At 47.4% G+C, this 17,167-nt stretch overlaps 1 protein-coding gene across 1 annotated transcript in view; it reads left to right on the plus strand.

Annotated features, from left to right (window-relative positions):
- Nucleotides 1–1,042: 1,042 nt before the first annotated feature.
- The window catches only part of PDE3A (phosphodiesterase 3A), a 200,659-nt gene continuing 184,534 nt past the window's right edge, over nt 1,043–17,167 (plus strand). The window contains exon 1 of the mRNA XM_069963681.1: nt 1,043–1,381. Within this exon, the coding sequence (XP_069819782.1) occupies nt 1,307–1,381 (75 nt within the window). The 5' untranslated portion in view covers nt 1,043–1,306. The remainder of the gene's footprint in view (nt 1,382–17,167) is intronic.

The raw sequence follows: 17,167 nt of genomic DNA on the forward strand, positions 1-17,167 counted from the left end.
TCTCTCTCTCTCTCTCTCTGTATACAGCTGCAGTCTCTCTCTGTATACAGGGGGCAGTCTCTCTCTCTCTCTCTGTATACAGCTGCAGTCTCTTCTCTCTGTATACAGGGGGCAGTCTCTCTCTCTCTCTCTCTCTCTCTGTATACAGGGGGCAGTCTCTCTCTCTCTCTCTCTCTCTCTCTGTATACAGGGGGCAGTCTCTCTCTCTCTCTCTCTCTCTCTGTATACAGCTGCAGTCTCTTCTCTCTGTATACAGGGGGCAGTCTCTATCTCTCTTTCTGTATACAGCTGCAGTCTCTTCTCTCTGTATACAGGGGGCAGTCTCTCTCTCTCTCTCTCTCTCTGTATACAGGGGGCAGTCTCTCTCTCTCTCTCTGTATACAGGGGGCAGTCTCTCTCTCTCTCTCTCTCTCTCTCTGTATACAGCTGCAGTCTCTTCTCTCTGTATACAGGGGGCAGTCTCTCTCTCTCTCTCTCTCTCTCTCTCTGTATACAGGGGGCAGTCTCTTCTCTCTGTATACAGGGGGCAGTCTCTCTCTCTCTCTCTCTCTCTCTGTATACAGCTGCAGTCTCTTCTCTCTGTATACAGGGGGCAGTCTCTCTCTCTCTCTCTCTCTCTCTCTGTATACAGCTGCAGTCTCTTCTCTCTGTATACAGGGGGCAGTCTCTCTCTCTCTCTCTCTCTCTCTGTATACAGCTGCAGTCTCTTCTCTCTGTATACAGGGGGCAGTCTCTCTCTCTCTCTCTCTCTCTCTCTCTCTGTATACAGCTGCAGTCTCTTCTCTCTGTATACAGGGGGCAGTCTCTCTCTCTCTCTCTCTCTGTATACAGGGGGCAGTCTCTCTCTCTCTCTCTCTCTCTCTGTATACAGGGGGCAGTCTCTCTCTCTCTCTCTCTCTCTCTGTATACAGCTGCAGTCTCTTCTCTCTGTATACAGGGGGCAGTCTCTCTCTCTCTCTCTCTCTGTATACAGGGGGCAGTCTCTCTCTCTCTCTCTCTCTCTCTCTGTATACAGCTGCAGTCTCTTCTCTCTGTATACAGGGGGCAGTCTCTCTCTCTCTCTGTATACAGCTGCAGTCTCTCTATCTCTCTCTCTCCGGTTCCGCTGGATATATACCGGTTACCGGAGTCTCAGGCTGCCGTGAAGCTCCGGGTCTCCCTCCTCCTCCCCCCGGTGTCCGGTGATGGCGGGGGCTCGGGGCTCCGGTAGGCGGCACCGGAGCGGTTACTGTTAGGGGCGGAATGTACCAGGAGCGGCGGGATCTCAGCTGGAAGCCCCCCCCTCCCCCCCGATCACCGCCCGGAGATGTCCGGGAACCGAGCGAGCCTCAGCGGCAAATCCCACCGGAGAACGTCCCTGCCCTGCATCCCCCGGGACCAGGTAAGTGCCGCAACCGCTCAGCCTTGTGTGAATAGTGCCAGAACCGCTCAGCCTAGTGTGAATAGTGCCAGAACCCCTCAGCCTAGTGTGAATAGTGACAGAACCGCTCAGCCTAGTGTGAATAGTGACAGAACCGCTCAGCCTAGTGTGAATAGTGACAGAACCTCTATACTACAGTGCTCTCGTCGTATACCAAGAGCCTCATTATTTTACTGGATTTTTTTTGCAATCGAAGTGGGGGGGGGGGCTGCTTTTAGCGCTATTCCTATCTGTATTGGGTCTGTGAATAGTGCCAGAACTACTAAGTCTAGTGTGAATAGTGCCAGAACCGCTAAGTCTAGTGTGAATAGTGCCAGAACTACTAAGTCTAGTGTGAATAGTGCCAGAACTACTAAGTCTAGTGTGAATAGTGCCAGAACCGCTAAGTCTAGTGTGAATAGTGCCAGAACTACTAAGTCTAGTGTGAATAGTGCCAGAACCGCTAAGTCTAGTGTGAATAGTGCCAGAACTACTCAGTCTAGTGTGAATAGTGCCAGAACCGCTAAGTCTAGTGTGAATAGTGCCAGAACCGCTCAGCCTAGTGTGAATAGTGACAGAACTGCTCAGCCTAGTGTGAATAGTGCCAGAACCGCTCAGGCTAGTGTGAATAGTGCCAGAACTACTAAGTCTAGTGTGAATAGTGCCAGAACCGCTAAGTCTAGTGTGAATAGTGCCAGAACTGCTCAGCCTAGTGTGAATAGTGACAGAACCGCTCAGCCTAGTGTGAATAGTGCCGGACAGCTCAGCCTAGTGTGAATAGTGACAGAACTGCTCAGCCTAGTGTGAATAGTGCCAGAACCACTCAGCATAGTGTGAATAGTGCCAGAACTGCTCAGCCTAGTGTGAATAGTGCCAGAACCGCTCAGCATAGTGTGAATAGTGCCAGAACCGCTCAGCCTAGTGTGAATAGTGCCGGACAGCTCAGCCTAGTGTGAATAGTGACAGAACTGCTCAGCCTAGTGTGAATAGTGCCGGACAGCTCAGCCTAGTGTGAATAGTGACAGAACTGCTCAGCCTAGTGTGAATAGTGACAGAACTGGTCAGCCTAGTGTGAATAGTGCCAGAACCGCTCAGCCTAGTGTGAATAATGCCAGAACCGCTCAGCCTAGTGTGAATAGTGCCAGAACCGCTCAGCCTAGTGTGAATGGTGACAGAACCGCTCAGCCTAGTGTGAATAGTGACAGAACCGCTCAGCCTAGTGTGAATAGTGACAGAACCGCTCAGCCTAGTGTGAATAGTGACAGAACCGCTCAGCCTAGTGTGAATAGTGCCAGAACTGCTCAGCCTAGTGTGAATAGTGACAGAACCGCTCAGCCTAGTGTGAATAGTGCCAGAACCGCTAAGTCTATTGTGAATAGTGCCAGAACTGCTCAGCCTAGTGTGAATAGTGACAGAACCGCTCATCCTAGTGTGAATAGTGCCAGAACAGATCCGCCTAGTGTGAATAGTGCCAGAACCGCTCAGCCTAGTGTGAATAGTGCCAGAACCGCTCAGCCTAGTGTGAATAGTGACAGAACTGCTCAGCCTAGTGTGAATAGTGATAGAACAGCTCAGCCTAGTGTGAATAGTGCCAGAACCGCTCAGCCTAGTGTGAATAGTGCCAGAACCGCTCAGCCTAGTGTGAATAGTGCCAGAACCGCTCAGCCTAGTGTGAATAGTGACAGAACCGCTCAGCCTAGTGTGAATAGTGACAGAACCTCTATACTACAGTGCTCTCGTCGTATACCAAGAGCCTCATTATTTTACTGGATTTTTTTTGCAATCGAGGAGGGGGGGGGCTGCTTTTAGCGCTATTCCTATCTGTATTGGGTCTGTGAATAGTGCCAGAACTACTAAGTCTAGTGTGAATAGTGCCAGAACTACTAAGTCTAGTGTGAATAGTGCCAGAACTACTAAGTCTAGTGTGAATAGTGCCAGAACTACTAAGTCTAGTGTGAATAGTGCCAGAACCGCTCAGCCTAGTGTGAATAATGCCAGAACAGCTCAGCCTAGTGTGAATAGTGCCAGAACCGCTAAGTCTATTGTGAATAGTGCCAGAACCACTCAGCCTAGTGTGAATAGTGCCAGAACCACTCAGCCTAGTGTGAATAGTGACAGAACAGCTCAGCCTAGTGTGAATAGTGCCAGAACCGCTCAGCCTAGTGTGAATGGTGACAGAACCGCTCAGCCTAGTGTGAATAGTGACAGAACTGCTCAGCCTAGTGTGAATAGTGCCAAAACCGCTCAGCCTAGTGTGAATAGTGACAGAACCGCTCAGCCTAGTGTGAATAGTGACAGAACCTCTATACTACAGTGCTCTCGTCGTATACCAAGAGCCTCATTATTTTACTGGATTTTTTTTGCAATCGAGGTGGGGGGGGGGGGGCTGCTTTTAGCGCTATTCATATCTGTATTGGGTCTGTGAATAGTGCCAGAACTACTAAGTCTAGTGTGAATAGTGCCAGAACCACTAAGTCTAGTGTGAATAGTGCCAGAACTACTAAGTCTAGTGTGAATAGTGCCAGAACCACTCAGCCTAGTGTGAATAGTGCGGGGAACCGCTCAGCCTAGTGTGAATAGTGCCAGAACCGCTCAGCCTAGTGTGAATAGTGCCAGAACCGCTCAGCCTAGTGTGAATAGTGCCAGAACTGCTCAGCCTAGTGTGAATAGTGCCAGAACAGATCCGCCTAGTGTGAATAGTGCCAGAACCGCTCAGCCTAGTGTGAATAGTGCCAGAACCGCTCAGCCTAGTGTGAATAGTGACAGAACTGCTCAGCCTAGTGTGAATAGTGCCAGAACCGCTCAGCCTAGTGTGAATAGTGACAGAACTGCTTAGCCTAGTGTGAATAGTGCCAGAACCGCTATACTACAGTGCTCTCGTCGTATATCAAGAGCCTCATTATTTTACTGGATTCTTTTTGTAATCGAGGTGGGGGGGGGGCTGCTTTTAGCGCTATTCATATCTGTATTGAGTCTGTGAATAGTGCCAGAACTGCTCAGCCTAGTGTGAATAGTACCCGAACCGCTCAACCTAGCGTGAATAATGCTGAACTGCTCAGCCTAGTGTGAATAGTGCCAGAACCGCTCAGCCTAGTGTGAATAGTGACAGAACCGCTCAGCCTAGTGTGAATAGTGCCAGAACCGCTAAGTCTATTGTGAATAGTGCCAGAACTACTAAGTCTAGTGTGAATAGTGCCAGAACTGCTAAGTCTAGTGTGAATAGTGCCAGAACTACTAAGTCTAGTTTGAATAGTGCCAGAACCGCTAAGTCTAGTGTGAATAGTGCCAAAACAGATCAGCCTAGTGTGAATAGTGCCAGAACCGCTCAGGCTAGTGTGAATAGTGCCAGAACAGCTCAGCCTAGTGTGAATAGTGACAGAACTGCTCAGCCTAGTGTGAATAGTGACAAAATCGCTCAGCCTAGTGTGAATAGTGACAGAACTGCTCAGCCTAGTGTGAATAGTGACAGAACTGCTCAGCCTAGTGTGAATGGTGACAGAACCGCTCAGCCTAGTGTGAATAGTGCCAGAACCGCTAAGTCTAGTGTGAATAGTGCCAGAACTACTAAGTCTAGTGTGAATAGTGCCAGAACCGCTCAGCCTAGTGTGAATAGTGCCAGAACCGCTCAGCCTAGTGTGAATAGTGCCAGAACCGCTCAGCCTAGTGTGAATGCTGACAGAACCGCTCAGCCTAGTGTGAATAGTGCCAGAACCGCTAAGTCTAGTGTGAATAGTGCCAGAACTACTAAGTCTAGTGTGAATAGTGCCGGACAGCTCAGCCTAGTGTGAATAGTGCCAGAACCGCTAAGTCTAGTGTGAATAGTGCCAGAACTACTAAGTCTAGTGTGAATAGTGCCAGAACCGCTCAGCCTAGTGTGAATAGTGCCAAAACTGCTCAGCCTAGTGTGAATAGTGCCGGACAGCTCAGCCTAGTGTGAATAGTGACAGAACTGCTCAGCCTAGTGTGAATAGTGACAGAACCGCTCAGCCTAGTGTGAATAGTGACAGAACTGCTCAGCCTAGTGTGAATAGTGCCAGAACCGCTCAGCCTAGTGTGAATAGTGCCAGAACCGCTCAGCCTAGTGTGAATAGTGACAGAACCGCTCAGCCTAGTGTGAATAGTGCCAGAACTGCTCAGCCTAGTGTGAATAGTGACAGAACCGCTCAGCCTAGTGTGAATAGTGCCAGACAGCTCAGCCTAGTGTGAATAGTGCCAGACAGCTCAGCCTAGTGTGAATAGTGACAGAACCGCTCAGCCTAGTGTAAATAGTGACAGAACTGCTCAGCCTAGTGTGAATAGTGCCAGAACCGCTCAGCCTAGTGTGAATAGTGCCAGAACTGCTCAGCCTAGTGTGAATAGTGCCAGAACCGCTCAGCCTAGTGTGAATAGTGCCAGAACTGCTCAGCCTAGTGTGAATAGTGGCGGACAGCTCAGCCTAGTGTGAATAGTGACAGAACTGCTCAGCCTAGTGTGAATAGTGCTGGACAGCTCAGCCTAGTGTGAATAGTGACAGAACTGCTCAGCCTAGTGTGAATAGTGCTGGACAGCTCAGCCTAGTGTGAATAGTGCCAGAACCGCTCAGCCTAGTGTGAATAGTGCCGGACAGCTCAGCCTAGTGTGAATAGTGCCGGACAGCTCAGCCTAGTGTGAATAGTGCCAGAACTGCTCAGCCTAGTGTGAATAGTGACAGAACCGCTCAGCCTAGTGTGAATAGTGCCGGACAGCTCAGCCTAGTGTGAATAGTGACAGAACTGCTCAGCCTAGTGTGAATAGTGCCAGAACCGCTCAGCCTAGTGTGAATAGTGCCAGAACTGCTCAGCATAGTGTGAATAGTGCCAGAACCGCTCAGCCTAGTGTGAATAATGCCAGAACTGCTCAGACTAGTGTGAATAGTGCCAGACAGCTCAGCCTAGTGTGAATAGTGCCAGAACCGCTCAGCCTAGTGTGAATAGTGGCAGAACCGCTCAGCCTAGTGTGAATAGTGGCGAACTCTTCAGCCTAGTGTGAATAGTGCCAGAACCACTCAGCCTAGTGTGAATAGTGCCAGAACTGCTCAGCCTAGGGTGAATAGTGCCAGAACCGCTCAGCCTAGTGTGAATAGTGCCAGAACCGCTAAGTCTATTGTGAATAGTGACAGAACTGCTCAGCCTAGTGTGAATAGTGACAGAACTGCTCAGCCTAGTGTGAATAGTGACAGAACCGCTCAGCCTAGTGTGAATAGTGACAGAACCGCTCAGCCTAGTGTGAATAGTGCCAGAACCGCTCAGCCTAGTGTGAATGGTGACAGAACCGCTCAGCCTAGTGTGAATAGTGACAGAACTGCTCAGCCTAGTGTGAATAGTGCCAGAACCGCTCAGCCTAGTGTGAATAGTGACAGAACCGCTCAGCCTAGTGTGAATAGTGACAGAACCTCTATACTACAGTGCTCTCGTCGTATACCAAGAGCCTCATTATTTTACTGGATTTTTTTTGCAATCGAGGTGGGGGGGGGCTGCTTTTAGCGCTATTCATATCTGTATTGGGTCTGTGAATAGTGACAGAACTACTAAGTCTAGTGTGAATAGTGCCAGAACCGCTCAGCCTAGTGTGAATAGTGCCAGAACTGCTCAGCCTAGTGTGAATAGTGCGGGGAACAACTCAGCCTAGTGTGAATAGTGCCAGAACCGCTCAGCCTAGTGTGAATAGTGCCAGAACTGCTCAGCCTAGTGTGAATAGTGCCAGAACAGATCCGCCTAGTGTGAATAGTGCCAGAACCGCTCAGCCTAGTGTGAATAGTGACAGAACTGCTTAGCCTAGTGTGAATAGTGCCAGAACCGCTCAGCCTAGTGTGAATAGTGCCAGAACCGCTATACTACAGTGCTCTCGTCGTATATCAAGAGCCTCATTATTTTACTGGATTCTTTTTGTAATCGAGGTGGGGGGGGGGGGCTGCTTTTAGCGCTATTCCTATCTGTATTGGGTCTGTGAATAGTGCCAGAACTACTAAGTCTAGTGTGAATAGTGCCAGAACTGCTCAGCCTAGTGTGAATAGTACCCGAACCGCTCAACCTAGCGTGAATAATGCTGAACTGCTCAGCCTAGTGTGAATAGTGCCAGAACCGCTCAGCCTAGTGTGAATAGTGACAGAACCGCTCAGCCTAGTGTGAATAGTGACAGAACCGCTCAGCCTAGTGTGAATAGTGCCAGAACCCCTCAGCCTAGTGTGATTAGTGCCAGAACTACTAAGTCTAGTGTGAATAGTGCCAGAACTGCTAAGTCTAGTGTGAATAGTGCCAGAACTACTAAGTCTAGTTTGAATAGTGCCAGAACCGCTAAGTCTAGTGTGAATAGTGCCAAAACAGATCAGCCTAGTGTGAATAGTGACAGAACCGCTCAGGCTAGTGTGAATAGTGCCAGAACAGCTCAGCCTAGTGTGAATAGTGACAGAACTGCTGAGCCTAGTGTGAATAGTGACAGAATCGCTCAGCCTAGTGTGAATAGTGACAGAACTGCTCAGCCTAGTGTGAATAGTGACAGAACTGCTCAGCCTAGTGTGAATGGTGACAGAACCGCTCAGCCTAGTGTGAATAGTGACAGAACTGCTCAGCCTAGTGTGAATAGTGCCAGAACCGCTCAGGCTAGTGTGAATAGTGCCAGAACTACTAAGTCTAGTGTGAATAGTGCCAGAACCGCTAAGTCTAGTGTGAATAGTGCCAGAACTACTAAGTCTAGTGTGAATAGTGCCAGAACCGCTCAGCCTAGTGTGAATAGTGCCAAAACTGCTCAGCCTAGTGTGAATAGTGCCGGACAGCTCAGCCTAGTGTGAATAGTGCCAGAACAGCTCAGCCTAGTGTGAATAGTTCCAGAACCACTCAGCCTAGTGTGAATAGTGGCGAACTCCTCAGCCTAGTGTGAATAGTGCCAGAACCGCTCAGCCTAGTGTGAATAGTGCCAGAACTGCTCAGCCTAGTGTGAATAGTGCCAGAACTGCTCAGCCTAGTGTGAATAGTGCCAGAACTGCTCAGCCTAGTGTGAATAGTGACAGAACTGCTCAGCCTAGTGTGAATAGTACCAGAACTGCTCAGCCTAGTGTGAATAGTACCCGAACCGCTCAACCTAGCGTGAATAATGCTGAACTGCTCAGCCTAGTGTGAATAGTGCCAGAACCGCTCAGCCTAGTGTGAATAGTGACAGAACCGCTCAGCCTAGTGTGAATAGTGCCAGAACCGCTAATTCTAGTGTGAATAGTGCCAGAACTACTAAGTCTAGTGTGAATAGTGCCAGAACCGCTCAGCCTAGTGTGAATAGTGCCAGAACTGCTCAGCCTAGTGTGAATAGTGCCGGACAGCTCAGCCTAGTGTGAATAGTGCCAGAACCACTCAGCCTAGTGTGAATAGTGCCAGAACCACTCAGCCTAGTGTGAATAGTGCCAGAACCGCTAAGTCTAGTGTGAATAGTGCCAGAACCGCTCATCCTAGTGTGAATAGTGCCAGAACCACTCAGCCTAGTGTGAATAGTGCCAGAACCGCTAAGTCTAGTGTGAATAGTGCCAGAACCACTCAGCCTAGTGTGAATAGTGCCAGAACCGCTCAGCCTAGTGTGAATAGTGCCAGAACTGCTCAGCCTAGTGTGAATAGTGCCAGAACTGCTCAGCCTAGTGTGAATAGTGCCAGAACTGCTCAGCCTAGTGTGAATAGTGCCAGAACTGCTCAGCCTAGTGTGAATAGTGCCAGAACTGCTCAGCCTAGTGTGAATAGTGACAGAACTGCTCAGCTTAGTGTGAATAGTGACAGAACTGCTCAGCCTAGTGTGAATAGTGCCAGAACTGCTCAACCTAGCGTGAATAATGCTGAAGTGCTCAGCCTAGTGTGAATAGTGCCAGAACCGCTCAGCCTAGTGTGAATAGTGACAGAACCGCTCAGCCTAGTGTGAATAGTGCCAGAACAGATCCGCCTAGTGTGAATAGTGCCAGAACAGATCTGCCTAGTGTGAATAGTGCCAGAACAGATCTGCCTAGTGTGAATAGTGCCAGAACCGCTCAGCCTAGTGTGAATAGTGACAGAACAGCTCAGCCTAGTGTGAATAGTGCCAGAACCGCTCAGCCTAGTGTGAATGGTGACAGAACCGCTCAGCCTAGTGTGAATAGTGCCAGAACCGCTCAGCCTAGTGTGAATAGTGACAGAACCGCTCAGCCTAGTGTGAATAGTGACAGAACCTCTATACTACAGTGCTCTCGTCGTATACCAAGAGCCTCATTATTTTACTGGATTTTTTTTGCAATCGAGGTGGGGGGGGGGCTGCTTTTAGCGCTATTCCTATCTGTATTGGGTCTGTGAATAGTGCCTGAACTACTAAGTCTACTGTGAATAGTGCCAGAACCGCTAAGTCTAGTGTGAATAGTGCCAGAACCGCTAAGTCTAGTGTGAATAGTGCCAGAACCGCTAAGTCTAGTGTGAATAGTGCCAGAACTACTAAGTCTAGTGTGAATAGTGCCAGAACCACTCAGCCTAGTGTGAATAGTGCCAGAACTGCTCAGCCTAGTGTGAATAGTGCCGGAACCGCTCAGCCTAGTGTGAATAGTGCCAGAACTGCTCAGCCTAGTGTGAATAGTGCGGGGAACAACTCAGCCTAGTGTGAATAGTGCCAGAACCGCTCAGCCTAGTGTGAATAGTGCCAGAACTGCTCAGCCTAGTGTGAATAGTGCCAGAACTGCTCAGCCTAGTGTGAATAGTGCCAGAACAGATCCGCCTAGTGTGAATAGTGCCAGAACCGCTCAGCCTAGTGTGAATCGTGACAGAACTGCTCAGCCTAGTGTGAATAGTGCCAGAACCGCTCAGCCTAGTGTGAATAGTGACAGAACCGCTCAGCCTAGTGTGAATAGTGCCAGAACCGCTCAGCCTAGTGTGAATAGTGCCAGAACTACTAAGTCTAGTTTGAATAGTGCCAGAACCGCTAAGTCTAGTGTGAATAGTGCCAGAACTACTAAGTCTAGTTTGAATAGTGCCAGAACAGCTCAGCCTAGTGTGAATAGTGACAGAACTGCTCAGCCTAGTGTGAATAGTGACAGAACCGCTCAGCCTAGTGTGAATAGTGACAGAACCGCTCAGCCTAGTGTGAATAGTGCCAGAACCGCTAAGTCTAGTGTGAATAGTGCCAGAACTACTAAGTCTAGTGTGAATAGTGCCAGAACCGCTAAGTCTAGTGTGAATAGTGCCAGAACCGCTAAGTCTAGTGTGAATAGTGCCAGAACTACTAAGTCTAGTGTGAATAGTGCCAGAACTGCTCAGCCTAGTGTGAATAGTGCCAGAACCACTCAGCCTAGTGTGAATAGTGGCGAACTCCTCAGCCTAGTGTGAATAGTGCCAGAACCGCTCAGCCTAGTGTGAATAGTGCCAGAACTGCTCAGCCTAGTGTGAATAGTGCCGGACAGCTCAGCCTAGTGTGAATAGTGCCAGAACCGCTCAGCCTAGTGTGAATAGTGCCAGAACCACTCAGCCTAGTGTGAATAGTGGCGAACTCCTCAGCCTAGTGTGAATAGTGCCAGAACCGCTCAGCCTAGTGTGAATAGTGACAGAACTGCTCAGCCTAGTGTGAATAGTGCCAGAACCGCTCAGCCTAGTGTGAATAGTGCCAGAACCGCTCAGCCTAGTGTGAATAGTGACAGAACTCCTCAGCCTAGTGTGAATAGTGCCAGAACTGCTCAGCCTAGTGTGAATAGTGCCAGAACTGCTCAGCCTAGTGTGAATAGTGCCAGAACTGCTCAGCCTAGTGTGAATAGTTGCGGACAGCTCAGCCTAGTGTGAATAGTGCCAGAACCGCTCAGCCTAGTGTGAATAGTGCCAGAACTGCTCAGCCTAGTGTGAATAGTGCCAGAACTGCTCAGCCTAGTGTGAATAGTTGCGGACAGCTCAGCCTAGTGTGAATAGTGCCAGAACCGCTCAGCCTAGTGTGAATACTGCCAGAACCGCTCAGCCTAGTGTGAATAGTGCCAGACAGCTCAGCCTAGTGTGAATAGTGCCGGACAGCTCAGCCTAGTGTGAATAGTGACAGAACTGCTCACCCTAGTGTGAATAGTGACAGAACTGCTCAGCCTAGTGTGAATAGTGCCAGAACCGCTCAGCCTAGTGTGAATAGTGCCAGAACCGCTCAGCCTAGTGTGAATGGTGACAGAACCGCTCAGCCTAGTGTGAATAGTGACAGAACTGCTTAGCCTAGTGTGAATAGTGCCAGAACCGCTCAGCCTAGTGTGAATAGTGACAGAACTGCTCAGCCTAGTGTGAATAGTGCCAGAACTGCTCAGCCTAGTGTAAATGAAGCACTATGCGCTGTACTGTACCTCTCATCCTTTCTATTGTGAATAGTGCCAAACTGCTCTGCCTAGTGTGAATAGTGTCCTGTGCGGCATCTCCGTGCACTCCTCCAGCTTGGTGTGAAAAGTGTCCCATATAGTGACGGCTCCTGTATAGTAGGGGTCCCATATAGTCCTGTATAGTAGGGGTCCCATATAGTGATGGCTCCTGTATAGTAGGGGTCCCATATATTGACGGCTCCTGTATAGTAGGGGTCCCATATAGTGACGGCTCCTGTATAGTAGGGGCCCCATATAGTGATGGCTCCTGTATAGTAGGGGTCCCATATAGTCCTGTATAGTAGGGGTCCCATATAGTGAGTGCTCCTGTATAGTAGGGGTCCCATATAGTCCTGTATAGTATTGGTCCCATATAGTGACGGCTCCTGTATAGTAGGGGTCCCATATAGTTACGGCTCCTGTATAGTAGGGGTCCCATATAGTGACGGCTCTTGTATAGTAGGGGCCCCATATAGTGACGGCTCCTGTATAGTAGGGGTCCCATATAGTCCTGTATAGTAGGGGTCCCATATAGTGACTGCTCCTGTATAGTAGGGGTCCCATATAGTGACGGCTCCTGTATAGTAGGGGTCCCATATAGTGACGGCTCCTGTATAGTAGGGGTCCCATATAGTGACGGCTCCTGTATAGTAGTGGTGCCATATAGTGACAGCACCTGTATAGTGACAGCACCTGTAGTGGTGTCATACAGTCCTGTATAGTAGGGGTCCCATATAGTCCTGTGTGAATAGTGACAGAACCGCTCAGCCTAGTGTGAATAGTGCCAGAACCGCTCAGCCTAGTGTGAATAGTGCCAGAACCGCTCAGCCTAGTGTGTATAGTGACAGAACTGCTCAGCCTAGTGTGAATAGTGACAGAACTGCTCAGCCTAGTGTGAATAGTGACAGAACTGCTCAGCCTAGTGTGAATAGTGACAGAACTGCTCAGCCTAGTGTGAATAGTGACAGAACTGCTCAGCCTAGTGTGAATAGTGCCAGAACCGCTCAGCCTAGTGTGAATAGTGCCAGAACCGCTCAGCCTAGTGTGAATAGTGCCAGAACTGCTCAGCCTAGTGTGAATAGTGTCCTGTGCGGCATCTCCGTGCACTCCTCCAGCCTGGTGTGAAAAGTGTCCCATATAGTGACGGCTCCTGTATAGTAGGGGTCCCATATAGTCCTGTATAGTAGGGGTCCCATATAGTGATGGCTCCTGTATCGTAGGGGTCCCATATATTGACGGCTCCTGTATAGTAGGGGTCCCATATAGTGACGGCTCCTGTATAGTAGGGGCCCCATATAGTGACGGCTCCTGTATAGTAGGGGTCCCATATAGTGACGGCTCCTGTATAGTAGTGGTCCCATATAGTGACTGCACCTGTATAGTAGGGGTCCCATATAGTGATGGCTCCTGTATAGTAGGGGTCCCATATAGTGACAGCACCTGTATAGTATTGGTCCCATATAGTCCTGTATAGTAGGGGCCCCATATAGTGACGGCTCCTGTATAGTAGTGGTCCCATATAGTGACAGCTCCTGTATAGTAGTGGTCCCATATAGTGACAGCTCCTGTATAGTATTGGTCCCATATAGTGACGGCTCCTGTATAGTAGTGGTCCCATATAGTGACAGCTCCTGTATAGTAGGGGTCCCATATAGTGACGGCTCCTGTATAGTGACAGCACCTGTAGTGGTGCCATATAGTCCTGTATAGTAGTGGTGTCATACAGTCCTGTATAGTAGTGGTGTCATATAGTCCTGTATAGTAGTGGTGCCATATAGTCCTGTATAGTAGTGGTGTCATACAGTCCTGTATAGTAGTGGTGTCATACAGTCCTGTATAGTAGTGGTGTCATATAGTCAGGGCAGATTCTAGCTTTTCTGCCGCTTGAGGCGAGAATTCACGTCACCCCCCCCCCCCCCCCCCCCCCCCGTCCCCCGCACTGAAGATAAGTAAGTGGACCAGATCCTCTGCAGACGTTGCGGACCTGCGGCAGATCTACAGTACTGTATTTCTGCACCAAAACAAACGCATTTTAAAATCTGCCGCATATACAACAGTACCAGCAAAGTGTATATTCTATAGAGTATACAGAAAATCTGCCCATCCATATTGCCACCATACTCACTGGCCACATCCAGTATGCTGAGAGATATGTGATATACAGAACACACCAGGAACATGTATTACCGCCACACTGTGCTGGGTATCATCCTATTGTTAAAACCCAGTATATAAAGGGCCAATAGCAACGCTACACAAGGGACAAATCCTGACCACATATTACCACCGCCTAATGATGTCATACCACCATATAGTTACCGAATAAAACTCACACACATGGGGGCTAGGGCTGGTGGTTTTGGCATTCTCTATTTCTATACAGACACGTATATACACACACAAGCACACACACACAGTATATACACCCAGGCACATACATAAATACATAGATACACATACTGTCACATATGTACATACAGCCATACACATACATACACTGACATATACACACACATGTACATACAGCCATACACATACATACACTGACATACACACACATGTGGTACACCCAAGCACATACATACAGACATATACACACACATGTGGTACACACAAGCACATACATACACTGACATATACACACACGTGTGGTACACACAAGCACATACATACAGAGACATATACACACACATGTGGTACACACAAGCACATACATACAGAGACATATACACACGTGATACACACAAGCACATACATACAGAGACATATACACACACATGTGGTACACACAAGCTCATACATTCTGACATATACACACACATGTACACACACAAGCATATACACGCATGTACACACACAAGCACATACATACAGAGACATATACACACACATGTGGTACACACATGCACATACATAAACTGACATACACACACATGTGGTACACACAAGCACATACAGATACATATACACACACATGTGGTACACACAAGCACATACATACACTGACATACACACACACACATGTGGTACACACAAGCACATACATACACTGACATATACACAAACATGTGGTACACACAAGCACATACATACAGAGACATATACACACACATGTGGTACACACAAGCACATACAGATACATATACACACACATGTGGTACACACAAGCACATACATACACTGACATAAACACAAACATGTGGTACACACAAGCACATACATACAGAGACATATACACACACATGTGGTACACACAAGCACATACATACAGATACATATACACACACACGTGGTACACACAAGCACATACAGATACATATATACACACATGTGGTACACACAAGCACATACATAAACTGACATACACACACATGTGGTACACACAAGCACATACAGATACATATACACACATGTGGTACACACAAGCACATACATAGACTGACATATACACAAACATGTGGTACACACAAGCACATACATACAGTGACATATACACACACATGTGGTACACACAAGCACATACATACAGTGATATATACATACACATGTACACACACAAGCACATACATACAGTCACATATGGACTTAAACAAACTGTACCTACAGAAAGACACATACAATGTATGTATACACAGGCACATACATACATACATACATACAATCTCATATAGTCTCATATATATATATATACACACACACACAGGTACATATACACACAAGCAGCCACATACACACACACGCACACTCAGGTATATACACATACAGTCACATATATAACACACACACTCAGTTACATATATACACACAAGCAGTCACATACACACACGCACACACGCACACTCAGGTATATACACATACAGTCACATACATACACACACACACATTCAGGTATATACACATACAGTCACATACACACACACTCAGGTATATACACATACAGTCACATATTTACACACACTCGGGTATATACACATACAGTCACACACACACACACACACACACACACACTCGGGTATATACACATACAGTCACATATTTACACACACCCGGGTATATACACATACACATACACACACACACACACACACACACACACTCTGGTATATACACATACAGTCACATATTTACACACACTCGGGTATATACACATACAGTCACATACATACATACATACACACACACACACACTCGGGTATATACACATACAGTCACATACACACACACTCTCGGGTATATACACATACAGTCACATACACACACACACTCGGGTATATACACATACAGTCACATACACACACACACACAATCAGGTATATACACATACAGTCACATATATATATACACACACACAGTCACATATATACACACAAGCAGTCACATACACACACACCTACAGGTATATACACATACAGTCACATACACACACACTCAGGTATATACACATACAGTCACATATTTACACACAGTCGGGTATATACACATACAGTCACATACATACACACACACACACTTGGGTATATACATATACAGTCACATATTTACACACACTCGGGTATATACACATACATTCACATATTTACACACACTCTGGTATATATACATACAGTCACATACATGCGCGCACACACACACACACTCGGGTATATACACATACAGTCACATACACACACACACACTCTGGTATATACACATACAGTCACACACACACACACACACTGGTATATACACATACAGTCACACACACACACACACACACTCAGGTAAATACACATACAGTCACACACACACACACACACAGTCAGGTATATACACATACAGTCACATATATATATACACACACACACAGTCACATATATACACACACACTCAGGTACATATACACACAAGCAGTCACATACACACACACAGGTATATACACATACAGTCACACACACACACACACAGGTATATACACATACAGTCACACACACACACACACACACAGGTACATAAACACACAAGCAGTAACACACACACATACACACATTCAGGTATATACACATACAGTCACATATTTACACACACTCGGGTATATACACATACAGTCACACACACACTCAGGTATATACACATATAGTTACACACACACACACTCGGGTATATACACATACAGTCACTCACACACACACACTCGGGTATATACACATACAGTCACACACACACTCAGGTATATACACATATAGTTACACACACACACACACACTCGGGTATATACACATACAGTCACTCACACACACACTCGGGTATATACACATAACAGTCACACACACACTCAGGTATATACACATATAGTTACACACACACACACACACACACACACTCGGGTATATACACATACAGTCACTCACACACACACACACTTGGGTATATACACATACAGTCACACACACACTCAGGTATAT

The sequence above is a fragment of the Dendropsophus ebraccatus genome, chromosome 1 (assembly GCF_027789765.1).
Source record: "Dendropsophus ebraccatus isolate aDenEbr1 chromosome 1, aDenEbr1.pat, whole genome shotgun sequence".
NCBI lineage: Eukaryota > Metazoa > Chordata > Amphibia > Anura > Hylidae > Dendropsophus > Dendropsophus ebraccatus.